At 32.1% G+C, this 21,353-nt stretch overlaps 2 protein-coding genes across 6 annotated transcripts; one reads left to right on the top strand and one right to left on the bottom strand.

Moving 5' to 3' along the window:
* The first annotated feature begins 4,475 nt into the window (after nucleotides 1–4,475).
* Nucleotides 4,476–9,186, top strand: LOC110997316 (zinc finger and BTB domain-containing protein 17). 4 transcript variants are annotated; one of them, XM_022265417.2, is made up of 6 exons: nucleotides 4,476–4,785; nucleotides 5,048–5,165; nucleotides 5,482–5,622; nucleotides 6,535–6,705; nucleotides 8,015–8,258; nucleotides 8,728–9,184. In XM_022265417.2, exons 3-6 carry the CDS (start codon nucleotides 5,509–5,511, stop codon nucleotides 8,952–8,954), a joined length of 756 nt encoding a protein of 251 aa, XP_022121109.2. In that variant the 5' UTR covers nucleotides 4,476–4,785; nucleotides 5,048–5,165; nucleotides 5,482–5,508; the 3' UTR covers nucleotides 8,955–9,184. The 4 variants fall into 4 exon arrangements, with proteins under 4 accessions (XP_022121109.2, XP_022121108.2, XP_022121107.2 ...); XM_022265416.2 differs by having other exon boundaries at nucleotides 4,476–4,789; XM_022265415.2 differs by lacking the exon at nucleotides 5,048–5,165 and having other exon boundaries at nucleotides 8,728–9,186.
* An 87-nt stretch (nucleotides 9,187–9,273) lies between these two features.
* LOC110997315 (actin-interacting protein 1) lies at nucleotides 9,274–21,163 on the bottom strand. 2 transcript variants are annotated; one of them, XM_022265412.2, is made up of 13 exons: nucleotides 20,996–21,163; nucleotides 20,667–20,879; nucleotides 16,835–16,982; nucleotides 16,336–16,516; nucleotides 15,680–15,799; nucleotides 15,092–15,256; nucleotides 14,420–14,627; nucleotides 13,729–13,857; nucleotides 13,053–13,165; nucleotides 12,801–12,903; nucleotides 11,929–12,098; nucleotides 11,364–11,514; nucleotides 9,274–10,536 (listed from the first exon to the last, which is right to left on the bottom strand). In XM_022265412.2, the coding sequence occupies exons 1-13, from the start codon at nucleotides 21,009–21,011 to the stop codon at nucleotides 10,427–10,429; spliced, it is 1,827 nt and encodes a 608-aa protein (XP_022121104.2). In that variant the 5' UTR covers nucleotides 21,012–21,163; the 3' UTR covers nucleotides 9,274–10,426. The 2 variants fall into 2 exon arrangements, with proteins under 2 accessions (XP_022121104.2, XP_022121105.2); XM_022265413.2 differs by having other exon boundaries at nucleotides 13,053–13,159; nucleotides 20,996–21,162.
* Between the last annotated feature and the right edge of the window lie 190 nt (nucleotides 21,164–21,353).

Here is a 21,353-nt window from a genome sequence, read left to right as displayed (position 1 = left end):
CAAGGGCGTAGAACAGAAAAGAAGAACTGGCAATAAACTGTCCGCCACTCTTTAATCGCCAAGTTTTTTTTTTCACAACGTTTGTAAGGAGTCGCATCCATTACAACCTGTTCTATATGACATCTTGAGTAATAAAGAATAATAATATATTGAGTTTGAATCAGTTTTATTTTCTTACGCGAAGGAAATACCATAGACTAGTCTTGTACTGAGACAATACTACAAACAATTCTTTTTTATAACAAGCAAATTATATTTAAGGCCAAATATGAATGTAAGAAATATTAATAAATAATTGTACTCATGCATTTATAGTGAGCGCAAACCCTTACCTTCCTACGTGCGAGAAGAAGGATGAAAACAACGTCGGCTTTAAGTTCTTTATCGCGATCTCTTGAAGTTTTAAAAGAACTTTTAAATTATTATTCCCAGTTGAGTCCTTGCGAGAATTGCTTTGTCATTCTTGACCTGGTCAACGTTTATTACGTTGTAATCGTGAAGCTTTTCCTTACAAAGACAATTTATTATTCTAGATTAATAGACTAGATAGACTAGATAAAACTTCGAGTGTTAGTTTTTCATTAAATTCCCGAAATTTAACAAAAAAGTATAGGTTACGTAGTAATTTAAACCGACAAATATATAAATTGCTTTATATACCATTCTTAATAATAGATAACTGGCTTTTCCAATCAAGATCCTCCGACACACCTGCATAATCAGTATCATCAAATTCGTGTATATGACTTCCAAGTCGTTACCGATAATCTTAAAAGAATAAGAAAAAAAAAACTATTACACGTGTGACGGAGTTTTAATTTCAATGTGGTCACATGTGCTAAACAAACGTCAAGTATCAAACAATACAATCTAAGTCCCTACAAACAGGTATCTTTACAAGGTATCAAATTAAGCCCTTACGCCAATTAGGAACACAGACTACTAAGCCGTTAAAAACTGTATAAAATCAAATTTAATTTTATACAACTCCAGGCAAAAAGTCAATTATATTCACATGTTTCCGCAATCATCTCTGCTCAATCTTTTTAAATCTTCAGACATTACCCATATAGAGATATTAATCATAAAACATATCTCCAAGTCTTTCAGGTATTCAGTAAATAAAACTCCAGCCTCGTACATCTTCCGTCTAAGACGTCATTTGTGATATCTCGGCAAACACATTGCGTTGCGTAACGCGATTATTACTGATGTGGGTAGGTCTCGAACGCGTAACCGCTACTTTAGGTAATAAAACATTTTTTTCCATTGATGTACTTCGGTGATACCTTTAGTCAATAATTTTTTGGTAGCTATTCGTAATTAAAAACCTGTGTTGCTATTCGTCATGAACCCTATTTCCTACAAGAACTGGGATACCACTCATGACTCTGATGAAGAAAAAATAAACGTTTTTACAAAGGTTCCACGGTGGAAAAAAGAGTAGTTTTCTTTGGCTATATCAGAACGTAATCATATATTTTGTTTCTTGTATGTAGTATCGTGAAGTGGGGAGCTGAGCCTTTGCTATCAAAATCGATCTATGAGAAATGATCTTTCGTATTTTCACATTTGATGTATAATCTATGCAAATCAGTACAAAGATATTAAAAAATATAGTTATTTACGAATCCATGACAACTAAATAAAATCGCTGTATATTTCAAATTTATATAAACGTGATTGTGTACTAGAAATAGTATAAATAATATATGAAATCTGTAATCCAATTATGAATAAACATTTGCAATTTAGTATTCCCACAAGTTCGCAAACGTAACATGTTAACACGAATATCCTCAACAGAATTATTTGAAACATTACAGTTCCACGTCAATAATTATGAAATGTTCGGGTCAATGCAGCTGCCACTAACAAGTAGAAGTTTAATATTATAGAGCCGACCGCGATGGCATAATTTGCAGGACCAACTTTGTATCACCTTAGTTCCGATACAAAATGGTCACTGTAAGGTGACTACGATTATTGGAGTATGAGAGACATAGAGAGATAAAAATATACATATCGTATACAACTTTTACACCTAGAACTTTTTAGGAGAAATTAATTATAAAGTCAGTGATAAATCAAGGACTAGGAATAGGTGTAGTCATGTTTTTCCTTTTTGAATAGGCAGGTAGGTGACATATGTGCCTGATCCACGCCGTAGACTTTATATATCTAAGGCAAGCCGGTTTCCAATTTCACGCCGGATTGGAAAAAATAATAAGCAGACAGCTGTGATTCAGGGATGATTGAGACGCGCGCCTAGCAACAAAGCCAACACTGCTGCAATAGAGCTGTTATATATCGTTATATAAATTACAAATTTAAAGCATTAACTATAACGATATAACATTTATAACGTAGACATCGTTACCCGCAAGCTTTTACAAAAGTATTAATAAACTTACTACTAAGTACAGTTAAATGAATCAATGTAATTTGCTCGTTCAACATTAAATTTAAATTATGGTAACCCTATTGAAAACGCGTAGCCACAGTGGTTTAAAACGCCTCGAAGCAAATAATTTACGAATGGAACAAGCAAAACTTGCTCTATTGCAATGGGCCAGAGCACACAATTAACACTTTAGTTAATACTTATGCGTGGGGATACAATCTATAGAAAATTTATTTGTGTACTTTTGTTTTTTTTAATCATAGGTGGCTATAGCCAAACATTATAATAAGGCACGGTACTATATATAGTACATGTAGGATAAAACGAGTTTAATATTCGACGAAACAATAATTTATTTTAGTTCTGTCTGCCCACAGTTTTTGGGGGTCTTGTAACGCCTACCGTAATGTCGTATTAAATGCTGAAATAAAAATAATTTCTTATTTATGCCAGAGTTAAAAATAAATAAAGGATTATTTCAATAATTTAATGTTCATTTTTTATATGAAAAGCATTGAATTGGAGTGGCTTATGACCAATGAAGTTAGCAATCTCTTCCCAGGAATTCGCTCCAACAGCTGACATTAAATTGTTTTCAATTTGATTCGTGTCCACTGGAAAAGAAATTACCTTCTCAATAAATATTAACAAGATATTTGTTTTTATTCTATTCCTACCTATAATTGGTTTTATCTGAAAGACAACCGAGTTGATTTGATTTTATCAAGAAAACATGCTTTTAATTACCAATAAAAGTGTACTTTTTTCAATACATATTATAATTTATAAGTCTTATTATAAGATTTATAAGTCAAGTATTCATTCAAGTATCCATTAGCCTGATGTATAAGTCAAGTATCTACCTACTTGTGTCCACTACCTAAAAAACACTTTATTATAATTACGTAAATAAGGTATTCTTATTTTCAATGTAGGATATACAGTACGATGTAGGTTCAAAGATTTTAGATAACTACTGAGAAGGGTGTCGAATTATATTTAGTTAAGCGTATTTTAAAAGTTGTAGTCTAATGTAAATTTAGTGTAACTATTTCCTGATAGAGGTATTTTTAATTCAAAAGTTTGGTCCGCTCTACAGGGACGGTGTTACTTTACTGTGATACATTCCCTCGTAATTCGTTACCTCTCTACGGGTTTATCTAAATCTTTAAACCTATATCGTACTGTATATCCTACATTGAAAATAAGAATACCTTATTTATAATAAAATGTTTTAGGTAGTGGACACAAGTAGGTATATTCTTCACTTATAAATCAGGGTAATGGATAATAGGTATATTAATAATGTATACAATACCTAAGTCTTGAGGCAGTAATATCTTACATATGGTGATAGCGAATTGTCTTTGGTAATCGTAAAATCATTTAACATCAATATTATGTTCATATCTAACAGTATGGGTGTGTAAATAAATAATTACACTTGTAGAAGTAACTAAGTATATGAACTACATTTTCCTTTGTTGTTCAAAATAAAGTCTTAATATTAAAAGCAAAATAAATACAAGATTTACGATAAAAGTGCTCTGTATTTGAAATGGATTTAATCTCGACCGTTCTTTAAACTTTTAGTTCAATTATTATAACAAACCTCTCATTTGATTTATATTATCTACAATTTTCTTTAGATTACACAAATCCTTGTTTATCTGTGCTGTTATCAAGTCGAAGAAATCGGGATCGTTCAAGAATTCCGAAATCTTGTTTTCTTTAGCCATTTTCTAGAAATCGATTTGTACCGAACCGTTGTATCGAACGATAGATTATTATTTCTACAAATAAATTTAATTCACCGTCTAAGTATATGATAGAAATGTTTTTCTTTTTATTTTAAAGGTAAATTACTAGTCGCAAGAAAAAAATGATTGAAATACAATCGCTGATGGTTGAATGAATGATAAATCATTTCATAAAACGAAAACGATTGTCAAAGCAAATTGGCGGGAAACGCGTACATTTTTAATTCGCCCACAGACGGAGGCAATCAGCTGCCAAAACTGCTTTAATGAAAAGAGGTTAAATACATTCATTTTATAACGATAAATCAGAGCAAACAAGCAGACAATGATGCCAATCAGCGTATCGAGCTACTAAATCTGTTTTTGGATGAGTTTTGGTATGTCGCCGCGTCACTCACTGAATGTCATTGGATTTATAAATACAATCAGCTCCAGAAATAGGTAGCTACAGGTTTTCCAGGCGTGCCGACTAAAATAAAATAGCCTGGATTCGGTTAACAATATTATTGTCTGAGCTTACTGAGCGGGCAGATCTGTTCTCAATCGGATTACCTATATTTTTATTGTGTGATAATGGATGAAGATTCTCAACAATTTTCATTACGCTGGCATAACCACCAGGTAGGTGAGTATTTTTTTATACACTATACACTATACAGTATATTGTCTGAGCGCACGTTCAATGTTTATTTTTAACTTTTTTCATCGTAAATAACAATTTGAATTGCCAGTAAAAAAATTGAATGTTTCTTGAATTTTGTTGATTTTGAAAATGGAATTGTTTTTATACACAATATTTTTATTGAGCGCTTGGAAGCTTTTGAAACAGCCAATCATGGCGTATACGTGTGAATGAAATTATATTAATTGTTAATAATTTCAGATACACAGAGGACGGTGTTATCTGAGCACACACTCACACGAACACCACACTACAAATGGTGCAAGACTGCAGCGAGCCCTTCCTAAATAATGTTTTTTGAAGAATATTGCCTTATTGGGTACGATATTTTTATAACTAACTTTGAAATGTTTATGTTTTATTCCTTCTTCTAAAATCCTTAAGACATACCACACATCATTATATTATACACCTCCAGCATTTTGTATCTTAAATCTCAATCAATAATATTTTAACTAAGGACAGTTAAATATCGCACAATTTTGCAATTACTAAACGAAAGAAAGCAAAAGATAATCAAAATTTAATATGCCATTTTAATGAGGAAATATCAGTGTTACATCCCTTAATATCCTCTATTGTAATATCTATCTTCAGTACATACGAAGTACATTTAAATTATTAATCCATTTCAGACAAGCATTATCGGCGCTCTCGGACGCATGTTAGAATCCGGGGCTCTGAGTGACGTCACGCTCAGTGCGAATGGAGTATCCCTGAAGGCCCACAGACTAGTGTTAGCCGCTTGCAGTCAATATTTCGAACAGATTTTCAAGGTGTGTATTTAAGAAGAACAAGTTTTATAAAGGAAAACTAATACAAATATAGCCCAGTGGTTAATTGTGGTATTCTCAGGTTCGTAGGTCGTGAGTTTGAACATTAGCCAAGCACTAATCGATTGAGCGCAATTAACATATTATATTCAATGAAAGAACTCTTAAATAAATAAAAATGTGAACGTGTGCTAGTGTACACACATGAGATGTGAAACTTCTTTATGACCTTATTTTTCGAAAAATGATTTACTTATTATTATGGATTTCAATTAAAATTTATTCCGCACAGGCAAATATACAAATTAAAATGAACGAAGGTAATTCGTTGTATTTAGTTGCATTACGCCAATTTAAATCACTAACGGACCTAGTTTAACTTAATATTGGTTTAGTTTTTTTTTTATTTAACTTTGAATGGTAGCAAATAAAAAAAGATATCTTATTCATGTTCATTTATTTACAAACTACAGTATGTAAAAACAACACACATAGATATAATCAAAAGACATCACAATATAGAAAAATTTAAGAAAAATCTTTCAACCATTAGATTGAGTTTTTACAGAATTTCATTAATTGTTATAGAATTATTACTATTATTGTTATCGTTATTATATATTTTTATATATCCTCTTATATAATCAACCGTGGTAGGGACAAGAAAAAGATGGTGCGTAACGTAATTATGTGACGCGTTACCGAAAATGTGACGGTAATTTTTTTTTCAATGCCGTTAAAGAAGTTTCACTTCAATAGAAAATATGAGTGCCAGACATTCAGGGCTGATTTCTTCAAATTATGATAATGTCTATCATATCATAATATGCCTCATTGGTTATCTTTCTCAACGACTCTACGTCTTTTGTCTTCAAACTCTTGCCTGCGCTCTTAAATAACATTTTTTTTTATCAGGATGTAGAAGACAACACTGTTGTCGTCATCTTGGACTGTGATGCTTCAGACTTGCGTCAACTTCTAACATTTATGTACACTGGTGAAGTGACAGCGACAAGAAATAATTTGCCTTCGCTATTACGACTGGCGCAGTCATTACAAGTGTCCGGACTTACTGATGCCAATTATGTATGTTATACTTGTAATAATAGTATTAACGGTACGCTCTTATTATCCTAAGGGCCTAATTCACAATGTATGGATAAAGTACCAAATAGCTATGCAACACATAAATTATTCGAAAGATAAAAGTCTCGAATATATACTTCGCGTTTCATGACGAATAGCGCTATCTGACAGTCGTGAAACGCAAAAATACTGTTTATCCTACCAATAAGTAATAGATAGCTTATTTTGAATTTATCTGGACATTGTGAAACAGACCCTAAGTGTGTTAAAACCTATGCATATATAAATTATTTAAAGAAAATGTTAATTGCAACTTCAACTTAAATGCTTTATACGGATATAGGAACGAAACACATCAACCAACCAAACAAACCAACGTCACATAGGTCATGGTTGTGTTCGAGTTTTCTCACAGAACATATAAAGGAGGTCCTCCTCCTTTATATGTTCTGTGAGTTTTCTAATCTTACCCCCACTATAAGTAGCTAATAATTGTAAGCGCTGAAACGTGTCATAAGTTTAATAACATAACTTAGGTCCTTCCAATTAGTTCCCAAACGTTTGTTGTGTTACTTGAACAATGTATTATCATTGGTATTAGTTTTAAATTTCTTAGACCCTGGAGGATATAAAAACTATGTATAGTCAAAACTCAAAACCCTTTTTTTAAAACTATTATTTATATATATTTTAAAGCGTTTTGCCCGAAAGGGTAAGCAGAGACTACGCATCTCCACTTGCTAGGGTTCTGACATACTCTCGCTTCATCAACTTTCATGTCATACACCATGCAGGCTCATCAGGTCGGGTACTTTTATCTTGTCCCTCGTCTACTACGTTCTGGATCTCGTTCAGAGTTCATGTACGACAAAGCCTACCGTACGCGAATAACCATTCGCGGTTGCCTTTCTTTATACATTTTATAACCGCTTCTCATTTATCAGTTCTACAAGGCCAAACCACCTAAGCATTCCCTTTCGTATCTCCCTGCTTTCATTATTTCTCTGATAAACTATAATATATATGACACCGTTATATAACAAAATCCGCATGTTTATAAATTTCCTAGGATAATTTCCTTACCGAACTCACGGGTAAAATATTAAGTAATCGATAACCAAACATTTTAAATCCAAACCAACAAAATCTAAAATTTCCTACGAAATTTGGATTTTGTTACATTTCGGTGATATAATAATAAATAAAAAAATTCAAACTCCGGACAATCGTGACAATATCTATTTGTGAGTACTAGATTATTTTAGTGCGCCTTCGGATTCGTATTTTTATAATAATTCGATTTTTTTAGGACTCCACCGCTCTACCGCGTGAAAATGAACCTCTTAAAGAAGTACCGAACGATGCTCCCATTAACTTAGATTTTTCAAACAAAGAAGACACAGATAAGTTATTAAATAAAGAGCTGTCGGAAATTACAAGAAATGACAAGCTGAGTAAATTAGACCAAATAGTTCAAAATCTGTACACTTCACATAAAATTGGTAATATGACGACGCCAATGTTATCACAGCCAGTGCTCCAGAGCTTAACGGGTAAGTTTTTTAAAACAGTAACAATTATCTTAGGCATAATTACTATAAAGATTCTTTCCACGGACCTCTGGATTGTACCGAAATTTTGTTGAAACGCTACCCCGAACGATCCTGAATTCCTTTCACCAAAACAATGTTCTTTGTAATTTCTTATTTTTTATGCCTACAGGTGATAATATAAAGCGAAAGATAAAATAATTGTCTCCCTTCGATAGTCAAATTTCAATGGCGTTGTTCCCTGGACTGCCTAGTCGCCGTCATATATCATTTTATTACATTCGTTTAGTTATTTACAATCGAACGCAAGAAATCATTTTGCGTTTTTCGTTTTACATTCTCACCCCCCTGCCCGCTGACTTACTTGGTAGTAAAGAACAATAAGTATCTGGCTCGAGTCTTGAAGAAACAAAAGAAATGCTTACATTTGTCTTAGTGACTTTCACCATATATTTTGCGCTTATATTTTCAGAACCATCAATATCCCAAATGGAATATGAAAAGAAATGGCGCGGTGGATCAATATGTACAATATGCAACAAGCGTCTTAGTAATCAATACAACCTGCGCGTGCACATGGAGACTCATGCTGGAAGGCGTCACGCATGTCGCGCGTGTTCGCATGTCTCTCGATCACGTGACGCATTAAGGAAACACGTTGCGTATAGGCATGCACATTCGAATAAAAGTTCCCTTTGACGATAGCCAAGACAAATAAAGGGCCTCGATTTAGGGCCCCAAGTCCGTCCCTGTTTCATTATATTTTTTTAATCCCAGCGTATATACCCAAGTTCTATAAGAGTAGACTAAGATAAATTTCATGAACTGTTAAAAATTTCTTCCATTTCCGATACTTACTGTTACTTTTGTTTATGTAGGTAGATTCAATATTAGTTGTATGCAGAAAAGAAATCACCATATTTATTTGCATATTTTCAGTTATAATTGTTATAATGTAATTAATTTATTTTATTATTTAAGTATTCAACTACTATGTTATGGTTAATAAAAATACAAGTACAAGTGTACACAATTTATTTCTGCCTTACATTAGTAGAAAAACGCATCAAAATGACAAAGTCTGTAGAAAATTAGCTAGTATAAAAATACTGTTCACTTTTTCTCGACGCAATCAGTTAAAAAAGCGTAAAATGCGTTGCACACAATTAGTTGAAGTTCTACAATATTATGCAGAAGAGACTACTGGTAACTTATAGATTTAATTTCCGATGCGATTGATAAAATTTTAAAATCTTTTGTAGTGTTGTGCAAAGAAAAATATTAATGCGGTTAAAATACGCAATTATAAGTTACCGGTAATCTATGAGATCTAAGTATAAACGCAATAAATATAATTTCATTAGAAATGCAGTTCAGAGTATTCCTATAAAATCTTAGAAGCTAAATAAATACGTTAGTTACATTTTAAGGATAGAACTCTTTGTTATAAATACATACAAATGAATACTCTTAGTACTGTTTGTATTATTAAAGATTTAGTTCAAAAACAAATTTGGCAAGTCCATCTATGCTCGCCATTTTCTGTTCAAGTACCAAAAATATTAAGCTTAAAAAAAATATTTCCAAAAATGGACTTAATAAAACTTTTATATATATTAGGGGCCGTTCATAAACTACGTTCGCATACAAGGGGGGGAGGGGTCTGGCCGAGTGTGACAAGATGTGACAAGGGGGAGGGGGGTATAGGGCAGCGTGACGTTCGCCGTTTATTACATTACATGAGCGCTGACAACGGGTTTCTTTGTTTTTCCAATACTTGAGAGAGTAACGTTTCCACGTACCCTGCGCTCTCGATTCAGTAACAAATGAAAATACTATTTCTCTAGAATTTATCATACTCAGTAGGGGGGGGGGGGTCTTAGTTTTTGTGACGAAATATTTCTAGGGGGGGTCACAAAAAGTGTGACACAGCGTGACAATGGGGGGGAGGGGGTCAAAAAAAGCTGATTTCAGTGTGACGTATTTTATGAACGGCTCCTTAATAGGGCGCCTTAAAAGCATGGGGCCCCCAAAGTACATCTCTGTACGCTGTTATACAGTATTTAAACTGTCTTACAATTGACGCCAGATACTTGTCTGGCCCGGTAACGGTTAAATCAACATGCATCGGATTTAACCACCGCAATATATATCGTTGTGGCATTATAAAACTAAGCGCTAGGCACCGTCCAAATGCGTGTGTTTGCGTCCTGTCCCACAGACGCTATCGTCTCATTGTCAATCCAAACCGCGCCTGTAATTTGACTCTGTGGGTGCGCATCTGAAATAAAATTATTTAAATATATTCATTAACTTAAATAATAATATTTAAAGAAAACACTTTTTTACCGGATTGAAGCTATGTATTATTGTAAACTTATAATAATGTAACATAAATTTAAATTTTTTTGATTGTCAAAAAAATATCACAGCTGTAGAAAAAGTTGTATTATCTGTATTTATTTCCCCGGGGTTGGGATCGACTAATATTTTAAAGATGACTATCTTTTAGCTCGGATTAATTTAAAATTATGTTAAATAATTATAGGTTTACAATAATACATAGCTGCAATCCGATAAAAAGTGTTTTCTTTTAATTTGTAAAAGCTATTTTAATGAAAGACAATACTAGAAAATAATGTTATGTTTAATACTATACAATATATTTTTTTAATTCCCTTATATGTATAGATGTTTTGTCGCATATAAGAACAATAATTTTGTGATTTATTTATCTTGGTTTAATTAAGAAATAAATATCACAATGTAATGCAGAATAAAAAAAATAAACATCAAATCGTTAATATTATTCGGTTCTTTTGACCTCAAAAAAAATTGCTCTAATAAATGGATAAAGTAAATTTTTATGAAATAATTTGAACGACCAGAACCAATCTCAATATAAGTTTAACATAGAACTCTATGATTTCTGAGTGACTTAGAAATCATGGACATAATTTTATTATCAGTTACTCTAAGCTTACAATAATTGTAATAATTGTAAGCTTAGAGTAACTGATAATAAAATATTTTCTTGAATTTTATTTTATTTATACTTTTTAAATGTTTTAGTTATTTTTAGAATATTTGTGATTATACGAAACTTACTTTTAATAGTTAAGTGTTTGTTCGGTTGCGCGAGGCTCCATACAATAAGACTAGTGTCCAAGGAACCAGACACGACCCTGGAGCTATCAGGACTCCAAGAAACACAGTTTACACGAGCCGTATGGAAACCCCACTCTTTATTATGGGCCAACTGTGAAAATCATAAAAAAAATAATTAAAAAGGCATAATGATAAAATAGTGGATAAATGCTATAATACTTCTTAGATAAGACAAGACACTTTTTTTGCTTATTTTTTTCATTGAAAATGTATCTTTTCAAAGTGTGATAATTCACCCATCAATATTTTTCAACAATTAACACTTGTTACACAAAACCAAGTTCTGGCTTTAACCATGCATTATTTTCTAACTGTTCTTAGACAAAATACAAACTGAACGAGAAGACTTTATAAAAAAGAAAATACAAAAACATATTAATAATTTATAAAACGGTTTAATACGCGTTTAATTTTTTTATTTTATTTTTTTTATTTTTTTTTTTGTACTCCTTTTGTATTTTTTTTTGTTTATAATAATTCTTATAATTGTACTAAAAATACATACCTTATATTCCTCATCATACAAGATAAGCTTCCGGTTAGCATCGCATGCGACGAGGTACTTGCAGTCAGGGCTGTAGCGGGCGTCACTCACAGCACCGAGGTGCACTAACTCAGTCTTGGGAGACAAATTCGTTCCCTCCAGAGTGTAGATATGCACTTTGCTATCATCACCTGGTATAAAAACATCGAATGAACAATATTATTAAATGATGTAATATAAAAAAACTTATTCATACTGTAAATTTGTATTAAAATAATATGCAACAAGCAATATTAATCAATATAGAGTTGAAACACTTTATCAAATTCAAATATCATTTATTCATATCACATAATGTACACTTATGAACGTCAAAAAAAATACATTAATTGCTTTTTTACATTTACTGCCGGTTCCTGGCAATAAACTACGTCACTCTTTTTAATCGCCAAGTTTTTTCATCCATTCGGGAAATAAGTTTTGTAGATTCAAACATTTCTCAATTTAATGGCAGTGAAGGTAATTATAAGGCCTAGGCCTCAAGTTGGTAAATGTTCCAATAATAAATTATACAAAGTAAATTGCATGATTTTAACTGTACGCATCTGTCTCTTTCCATCACAGCTTTAACACAATATGACAGTAAGAGACGATAGAGCAATTAAGAATTTAATATATTTAATGAAAAAAGAGGTTGGCTTCAAATTTAAAGGTCCGTCTGGATTTCAATAAAGCAGTAATCAATAGAAAATTTTACAAAATTTTTCAGTTTTTTTTAATAGATCACGGGGCAAACGGGCAGAAGGCTCACTTGATGTTCGGCGATAGGCCGCCCATGGACACTATCCATACCAGATGGCTCAAGTGCGTTGCCGGACTCTAAAAATACTAACCTCCAACTGCTACATGTTTATTCTGATGGTTGATTGTAACGCATGATGGCTCGTATTTTATCGGCACACTCGATTTCTTTGCACCACCCGACAGGACAATAAGCTGAAAATAAAATAGTGACATACTTAATATAACCAGAATAATTCTAAGATATTAAAGAAAATAGAGAGACCCTATTTTAAAATCACATCTGTTACCATTACTCTTTGACGTCTGTAATGTGATCGTATTATAATGAAGTAAGTACCAACCTCCTTTACAGTAGCAACGATAGTTATATCATCGTCCAATAATTGGTCCAAAGCACGTGGCTGTGCTCCAAGAGTCACTGCTTGGTCGGAGTATGATGGGGAATCCCCTGAAATTGGAAAAAAAAACCAATTAATAAAAATATTTTTACTAACAAAGAAAAATATTAAGAAAGAAAGAAGTTTTTAAGCTTTTGCATTGATTTTATCGCGGGCTCTGAGCGTGGCGACCGAATCAAGAAATTCCGTAACGAAATAAATGGCCAATACGCGTTGAAGCGGGACACAACGCATACTGCGTGCATACAACGGCGTGAACGTCGTAGCACAAGTGCGTTAGAGTGAGACAAAATTGAATTAATATCAAAGAAAAAAAAATACTCATAAATAAAATTATAATTGCATAAGTTGATAAAAAATGCTATGCAATAGCTTTACCGCGGCAGTCCCCGAGTGCCACACATTTTTTTTAAATATTTAATAGATCTTAGTATTACAAGCATTGCTTTTGATTATGAATTAATTTCAGTTTAAATTCAGACTCAAAATAAGATAGTAATGGAGAAATTTTCTTTATCAAAAAACATCTAAAAAAAATATGCACTCAGTAAATCTTGTCGTAAAATAATAGCTAAACAAGTTACTAAATAAATAATTTAATGTATTTTTAAAAATCTACCTTCCGCCTGCACGTCAATCCTGCGCAGCGTATCATCGATTCCACAAGTCAATAACGCCCCGTTATTCGTCATACGCATTCCATTCACTTGGTTACCGTGGCCGGTACCTAGCACCTTACCACCGACACCTGTTAAAATACAACATATTAAATGATTCTAAAGTTATGTAATATAATAATGGTAAAGGGTTTATTTCTATAGTAGCTTGTGCTAGTTAAATTGAATTAAATTGCACATTTTCTTTTAGATTTGAACGAAACAGACGGCAAAAAATCTTTTAGGTTCTCAAATAATATATGAAAATTAGCATTTTCAGCTATTTTACACAATTTCGCAGTGATATTTCTGTACTATACATAAAAAATTAATTGCTGTTTGTTTGTCTCGCTAAAACTCGAAAATGTCTGGACCGATTTGGCTAATTACGATCTTGTATAATTTCTGACAGTAAAGGGAACCATAAACAATAAGTAAGAAAAATACTTAAAACGACAATTAAATTTTCCAGACAACTTCTATCTTTATAAAAAAAAATCTTTACTTGGTTGTCATATGAAATATAAAAAAACCGATATTTTTTTTTGATGCCGTCAATAATGTATTTCATAGGTGTAGTATGAGGTCTGATCTATTTATATTATATAGTATTGAGTCATCACAATACTAATTATATACAGTTGAATAACTAACCATTGCTTACATCCCAATGAGACACCGCTCCATCGTGACTAGCTGTATACAGCCTCTTCCGGTCCAAAGACAAGCAGAGACAGGTGATTGGCTTGTTATGACCTGTTATGACTCGGAGGGGAGTCTCAGGGTTATCAATGTCCAAGTAACTGATGTCCCCAGAAAGGGACACAGTTAGGAGATGCTTGCCTTGCCATAGACAAGATACCTGAATAATTATATATGATGTTATTGCTAGCACCACACCTTACAAAAAATTGACTTCTTGTAAATTACAAGGGTATATAACATAATTCCAACATTACTCTAATTTGCAAAGCAATGCTACACAGGTAATTTTCTTAGTTTGACAAGGTTTAATGAAAAAATATTCAGGATCATATTCATATTTCAGGAAACAATATTGTCTTGAGTACACTCTAATATGTCAAACTTGTTACATACAAAATTGTTTGAGAGCTCTGGAGACATTATAGATTAAGTAAGGAAAAAATTGTCTCACATTTTCTTAGAGAATCATCTAAAGTTCTAATTATATATTATGTTACAGGAACAAAAAAAATATTCAGGAAACATATCAAAATTCAAAATACACAAATCAAAAACAACTTTTAAATGTCAAACCTAATTTCCAGTGGTACAGCAAGCTCTCTTAGCTATCTAGATACTAACCTGTTGATTTTCAACAGCAGTACCCATGGGGAAGAGAACGGCCCTTTGCATGGTCTCCACATCCCAGATGGCACAAGTCTTATCTCCAGAGCAGGATAACAGCTGTTTACCATCAGGAGACCAGGATATTCCATATACACCACCCTTGTGGGCTGGGGAACCAATCTGAAAAGTAGAAATTTAAAGTTATAATTTTAGGTATAAATTTTTTTTAGACTTTTATTGAAGTAAACTGTTTTTCTAATATTGATTATGTGCAAGTGTTTATACAGACTTAGTTTAATTCTAATTGCTCTCTTTAAGTTATTTTTCATCACTTTTTATCATATTGTGTTTGGACAGCAATGGAAAGAGACAGAGAGTTAAAATAATTATATGTATTTTTATAAATAAGGAGGTACAGTTGCAAGTGTATATTATAGTGCTAAAACTTTATAGCTCTTTAAAAATTATATTCAACATTATGTTAATTTAAGTTGTGTATGAATATTCTTTAAATTTATAATATACTTTTTATGATTTTTTCTTATTGGCCAAAATTATTGTATTCTCATTCATGTATAAGAACATTAGACGATTGAAACTTACTTCACCCTTCAGCTCCGAAGTCTGTCCATCAAAGAGGAATATCTTCCCATCAAAGCCAGCTGAGGCAAACAGCTTTCCATCAGGACTGTACCGCACTGCTTGGGCGAAACGAGTATGCTCCTGACATTATACCATATTGATATTAGGAATATTCAATTTCACCAAAACAATCTTCTATAATTCTATTGTTACATTGTAAACAGCATCTTTGTTTTGTAAATAAAAATAAAAAATAAATTTGAATGACAATGATTGAAATTTTTACTATTTGAAAAGACTTCTGCTAAAGATTTTACTACACATATGTCAGAACTGTCATGTAGTTGCAGTGTGATCATATGGAACATTAAAGTTAATGTTGAAACCATGTTTTAGTTAGACGGATAAGGTTAGAAATTTTACTATAAAGATAAAATATTTGTCGTAGAAAGGATATGATGTAGTCCCTATTTTAGTAGTACTGTATATGTAGTATGTAGTGCTGATAAAACCAATGGTTAAGTTAAGGTAATTTCAACCAAAGTACTATATGGCAGACATTTTTTAAAGAAAATTTTGATCTTATACCAGACTAGATTGCAAAATTTTACAATTTTTTTCTCTCTCTCTTGATTTTTATTGAATCCAAATATTCAAATAATTAAACTACAACATACCTGTTTTGTACATTTGAACTTGAAGGGCGGTCCCTCAAATACACCTAGCGTGTTGTCCTCGGAAGCCGTAACAATGCGGAAGGGCCGGGCTGGCCGGAAGTCGACCGAATTGATGGCCTTTGATTGGCCGCTGATCTCGCCTACCGATGTCCCCGTTTCCGCCATAAACACGTGACCGAATCTGTAAAGGTTCATGCACCGTGTGAAGCCTGCCATGGAGCAAATGCGTATATGGATAGTAAAAGACAAGTTTGAAAATGGAAACGACGTGAAATTCAAAAATAGATCGTTGAGCACAATTAGATTAATAATAATATTGTAATTCTGATGGATGTGTAATTTCTTTGCTTGTAAATTATCATACAAAGAAAAAATACAAAGCACTGAATAATTAAGAGTATCATGCAGGCTCATTAGCGGTATAATTTATTTATTTTTATAATTATAACTTATTGGCCTGAGAGCCATATTTAATATTACTTAATAAGAAGTTCAATACCTCTCTCTACCCTCGCCAACGGCAACCATCCTTTGGTTGTCTGAGCTCCAAGCGATGTCCTTGATAGGACCTCCAATTGGTTGAAACTCATTCTTAAGGATATGCTCCTTGTTTACTGTATCCCAGATACGAATTTTGCCGGATACGTCTGAGAGCAAATAAATTTACGTTAATAACTTAATAATTTAATATTAAACGTTGTGCATTAAGGAAAACGACCGCCTAAAATTCGAATTAAGAATACAACGTATGTTACAACGATATCTTGTACACTTTTTGAAACATATAGGGTTCCAAAATTCAAAACAGCATTCGACAGAAGGTGTATTACTTACTTGGCACTACTCTTATCTTATATAACGGATTGAGAAAAATTCCTGTCAAGTGCAAGGGTAAATTTTCCTGTAGCGAGTTATTTTTTTTATTGGGCTTAAACTACAGCGAGATAGGCATTTATGACTTATTTTCCTCTTTGTCTGTACTTGTTACATATTTTGCTTTAGCTGTATTGTTAAAATATTATTTTTCGTAATCCTTTGGGTACACCTACAGATCTGTCTAGCGTAAGTTTTTTTAAACCCGTACGGTGGGAGAATCGTCACCAAAGTATACTATACTACACTACTACTACTATATATATAGTATGTACTATTTGTAATTATAGTTACTATTTTGTGTTGTATCTAAGTAATAAAAAATATAAAAACCTACCTATATAGAACTAGAATTTATTTATGAAACACTAGGCCGCTCATCACTAAACGCCAACACAAAGTACGAACGTAACATAACACAATAAAAAAATCCTAAAATAATGTAGTAGATTCCTTCCCACCATTTTCAAAAAACAATCACCTATCTTGATTTTAATTTATGTGGCAGCACATTTTAACTGGTAACGTCACGGGCTAACGACTCAAAATAAAACAACTTTCTCGAAACTTTGCAATACTAAAAAACTTCATGCTTGGGTTAAATTAACTTAAAGGCAATAAATATAAATAGTTGATGGCTTGCTTCTGTGAAATGAGCCGGCGACTTGCGTGATTGTGATCATTAATTTTCGTTAGGAATAAATATGAACGATAGGTTATAAATAACAATCAATAAAAAGGGTTCCTGTACCCAGATATCTTGAATTATCATAATATATTAATTTTATATCTTTGCTTCCTAAGCCCAAGATTAACACGTTCATAAAAGCGAGTGATTTCTATAAAATAGAGGCGAATATCTTCTATAACAAATTGCCAAGCGAGTCACCCGCATGTTTAAGCCACATCGTAGTTCTAAACCTAAAATAGTTAAAATATAACAATATAGTCGCAATACCGAGTACCGAAATCCTTGTGGTACTTATTTTCAAATACAGTAACAATCATTAAATTAAGTAGTCATAATCACAATTATAGCTAGGAAATATGATACGAATGTAAAAGTTGTACGGTTTTAGAGATTGTAGGCGATAGAAGTTGGATCAGAGCCAACTGGAGCGTTGATTCCTATTAGATTGTTTAGATCTTATGCTTATATCAGACAGAATTAAATATTTTTTTAGAATAGCAATTAATTTAATAATCAGGAGATACAAAGCTTCATTCAGAGTAATATATTCATACTAAGGTTATCATTGGCAGCGTTATACAATGCAAATACCGAACCCGATAAAAATCGGGTAATATATAAATTTAGTTTAACAAAGCCTTAAGTTGAATCGCCTCAGAAACCTAACGACTAACCTTTAGTATCAGATTACCCGCATGGCTACTATAACAAAAAAAATTCGCATACTTGGAAATCAGTGGTAACTTTATTTTTAGACTAGTTATTGCGCGCGGTATCGTTCGCGAAACAAACGAACATACATACATTTCATACAACCGAAATAAACGGTCGGAACAGCAACGATAGAAAGCGAACTTCATCTGCTTTTGATTTTAAGAATCCAATAACTATACTATATAGTAACTAAATATAACTATTAAACCTAGAAGAATTACCAATATTAATACTAAAAGTCTAAATAATTAAATCTCCACATTGTGATTTTGTTGTATTTATAACTTTTTCTATGTACTATTTATTGTATGACTTCATAATAATATAAATTTCAAAGTGTTTTTTATCATGTTTGGTACGGTTATGTAGACTTTAGTAAATAGGTGAAAAAAAAACTATGTTTCACAATATATGTACCTAACTATAGCTGACCACTTTAGTAAAAAAAGATATGATCAAGTTTCTTGTTGATAAACACAAAAAAATATGTGTCAAGAAATAAATGAATTCTTCTTGAGACATTCTTTGAACTTTCTACAGTCACAATAGAGACTAACACAGCTTTCCCTAACTACATTGGATTTAACAAAAAGTTATTGAATTTTAATGGTAAGTCATAAATCTAAGTTGGTTGCAAAACGCTTTTCATTCTATGTGTTTATTTAAATAGAATATTATACCAATTTAAGATTTATGGAAAAACCACTCCTAATGTCTAATATCCCATATCTACGATAACATTATGTACAGCAGGAACTTTGATATATAGAAAACTTTAGACCTACATATAATTGAACTTTGCCACATTATGACAAGAATATGGTAAATTTGGTAAGAAATTTATGTTTGGTATTATCAAATAGTAGTAATGCAAATTTAAATAAAGAGAAGTCCAATGAAACAAATACACTCATGTGTAAGCCCCAAGCTCGACTGGGGTTTAACAACAAACAATTTTCAATGCCTTATTTGTTAATTATTTTATTTGTATAATCTTATAGCATGAGGGCAACTACTTTGATTCGAACTTGTTTTAGAATAAACAATTTAAAAAAAAACATATTGTAGTGTGTTGATGAATTGTAACACAGGTGTACAACCTTTAGAAGGCATCAGTCTCACATAAACAATAACAATTTCTCATAAGAAGAATGACAATTGTTTATATTGATACATTAATAAATAGGTGTAACATAATATAATGTATGAAGTTTTGTAAGTTTTGTGAGAAAATAAATAAATATTATTATTATTATTACAGTGTACTTTTGCAAGCAAAATATTAAATAATCAACTTTAAATTATTTTATTAAAAAATTTATTATATTTATTATCAAAAAAAATAAAATCAGATCATCAAGCCAGAGAGTGAATATATTTTTAAAAAATCACAGTCAATCAAGTATTTTGTTTTATATAAATGGGAGACTACCGAAATAAGACATTGCCTTTTTTAAAGTGCTAAAGCAAAATTTACCTGAAACACATGATTTCCACCTATTTAGTTGAAATGATAATATCAATAATCAAGTTATCTGTTAAAAAAATATTGTTCTGATAAGTGCCATTTTTAAGAATTATTGATAATAATATAACTCCTAATATAAATGCCACACCTAGTTTGTTAAAAATTTTAAATTTTTTAAACTTTTTTATTGTTTAACACTCTAGACTTTATTTACAAGTAAACCTTTTTAGGTATATTATACTAATTATATTTTAACAACTTTATTTGTGTCCTGTTCTTAACCATGATTTACTTCTTAACCAAATATGGCAAAATAAACACACAATAATAAGATAGTAGGAATGTCCTTAAATAGAAATGTTTTACAATATGACTCATCAATGTCAGTAAGGTTTTGCATGGTTCAAAATTGAAAGTAAAGCAAAGTTATTGATTAGTTTGAAGTGAATGTTTAAAATTTTGTTTATTTTGCACTCCGATCAGAAGCTGACTTATTTCATCAAAATTTGCACAAAATTTGGATGATGATGAGAAATATTAAAAAACAACATTTACTTGTTTAAAGCAATTATAAGCTTAGCTTACCTCCGGAAGCTATATAGAATCCACTTGGAGAGTATTTAGCAACATTGACTTGGCAAGAGTGCTCGGTATACACATCTGCAATCGCCGGGTTTTCTATATTGCGAATTATTACCGAGTTCCCGTTACTGTACAAGAAATTAATTCCTTTGGGATCCCCCCCAAGTACCAGTGGTGTGCCCCGCTGAGTCCTAGGGAGCGCCGCTAGTGTATACTCTGAAAAATAGGCAAGAACAGTGAACACTCGTTTACAGGCAAAATAATTTTATAAAATTTTCACGCCCCAAAGACTAACGTGTCCATAAAATAAGGGCGCGATTGTAGCAACTTACTATTTGAATAAGACATTGTTAGCAACTTAATTTCGCACAATATTCTGCACTTTTCTAAATGAGATTGCAAAAATTATTCAAAAATATAAAATTGGAAGAGCTAAAAGTTCTAATAGCACTCCAACAGTCATCACAGACTAGGAGGACTAGTCTTGAGTACAGTCTACACTTCTTATTAGTTATTGGTGCATGTAAACAATGACAGATCATGACATTAGACATTTGATGACACGCCACTTGACAGTTAAAAAAAGAAAGAGAAGAGATGTATGATGACAAATTAAAAAGCACCCAGCTCTATAGTGAAACAGAACATTTATTAGAAACATAACTTAGACAAAGCAACAAAGTATCTTGT

Source organism: Pieris rapae, chromosome 14, assembly GCF_905147795.1.
Source record: "Pieris rapae chromosome 14, ilPieRapa1.1, whole genome shotgun sequence".
NCBI classification, from domain to species: Eukaryota; Metazoa; Arthropoda; class Insecta; order Lepidoptera; family Pieridae; genus Pieris; species Pieris rapae.
The sequence above is the reverse complement of the archived record's forward strand: the minus strand, read 5'-3'. Positions and strand labels throughout refer to the sequence as shown.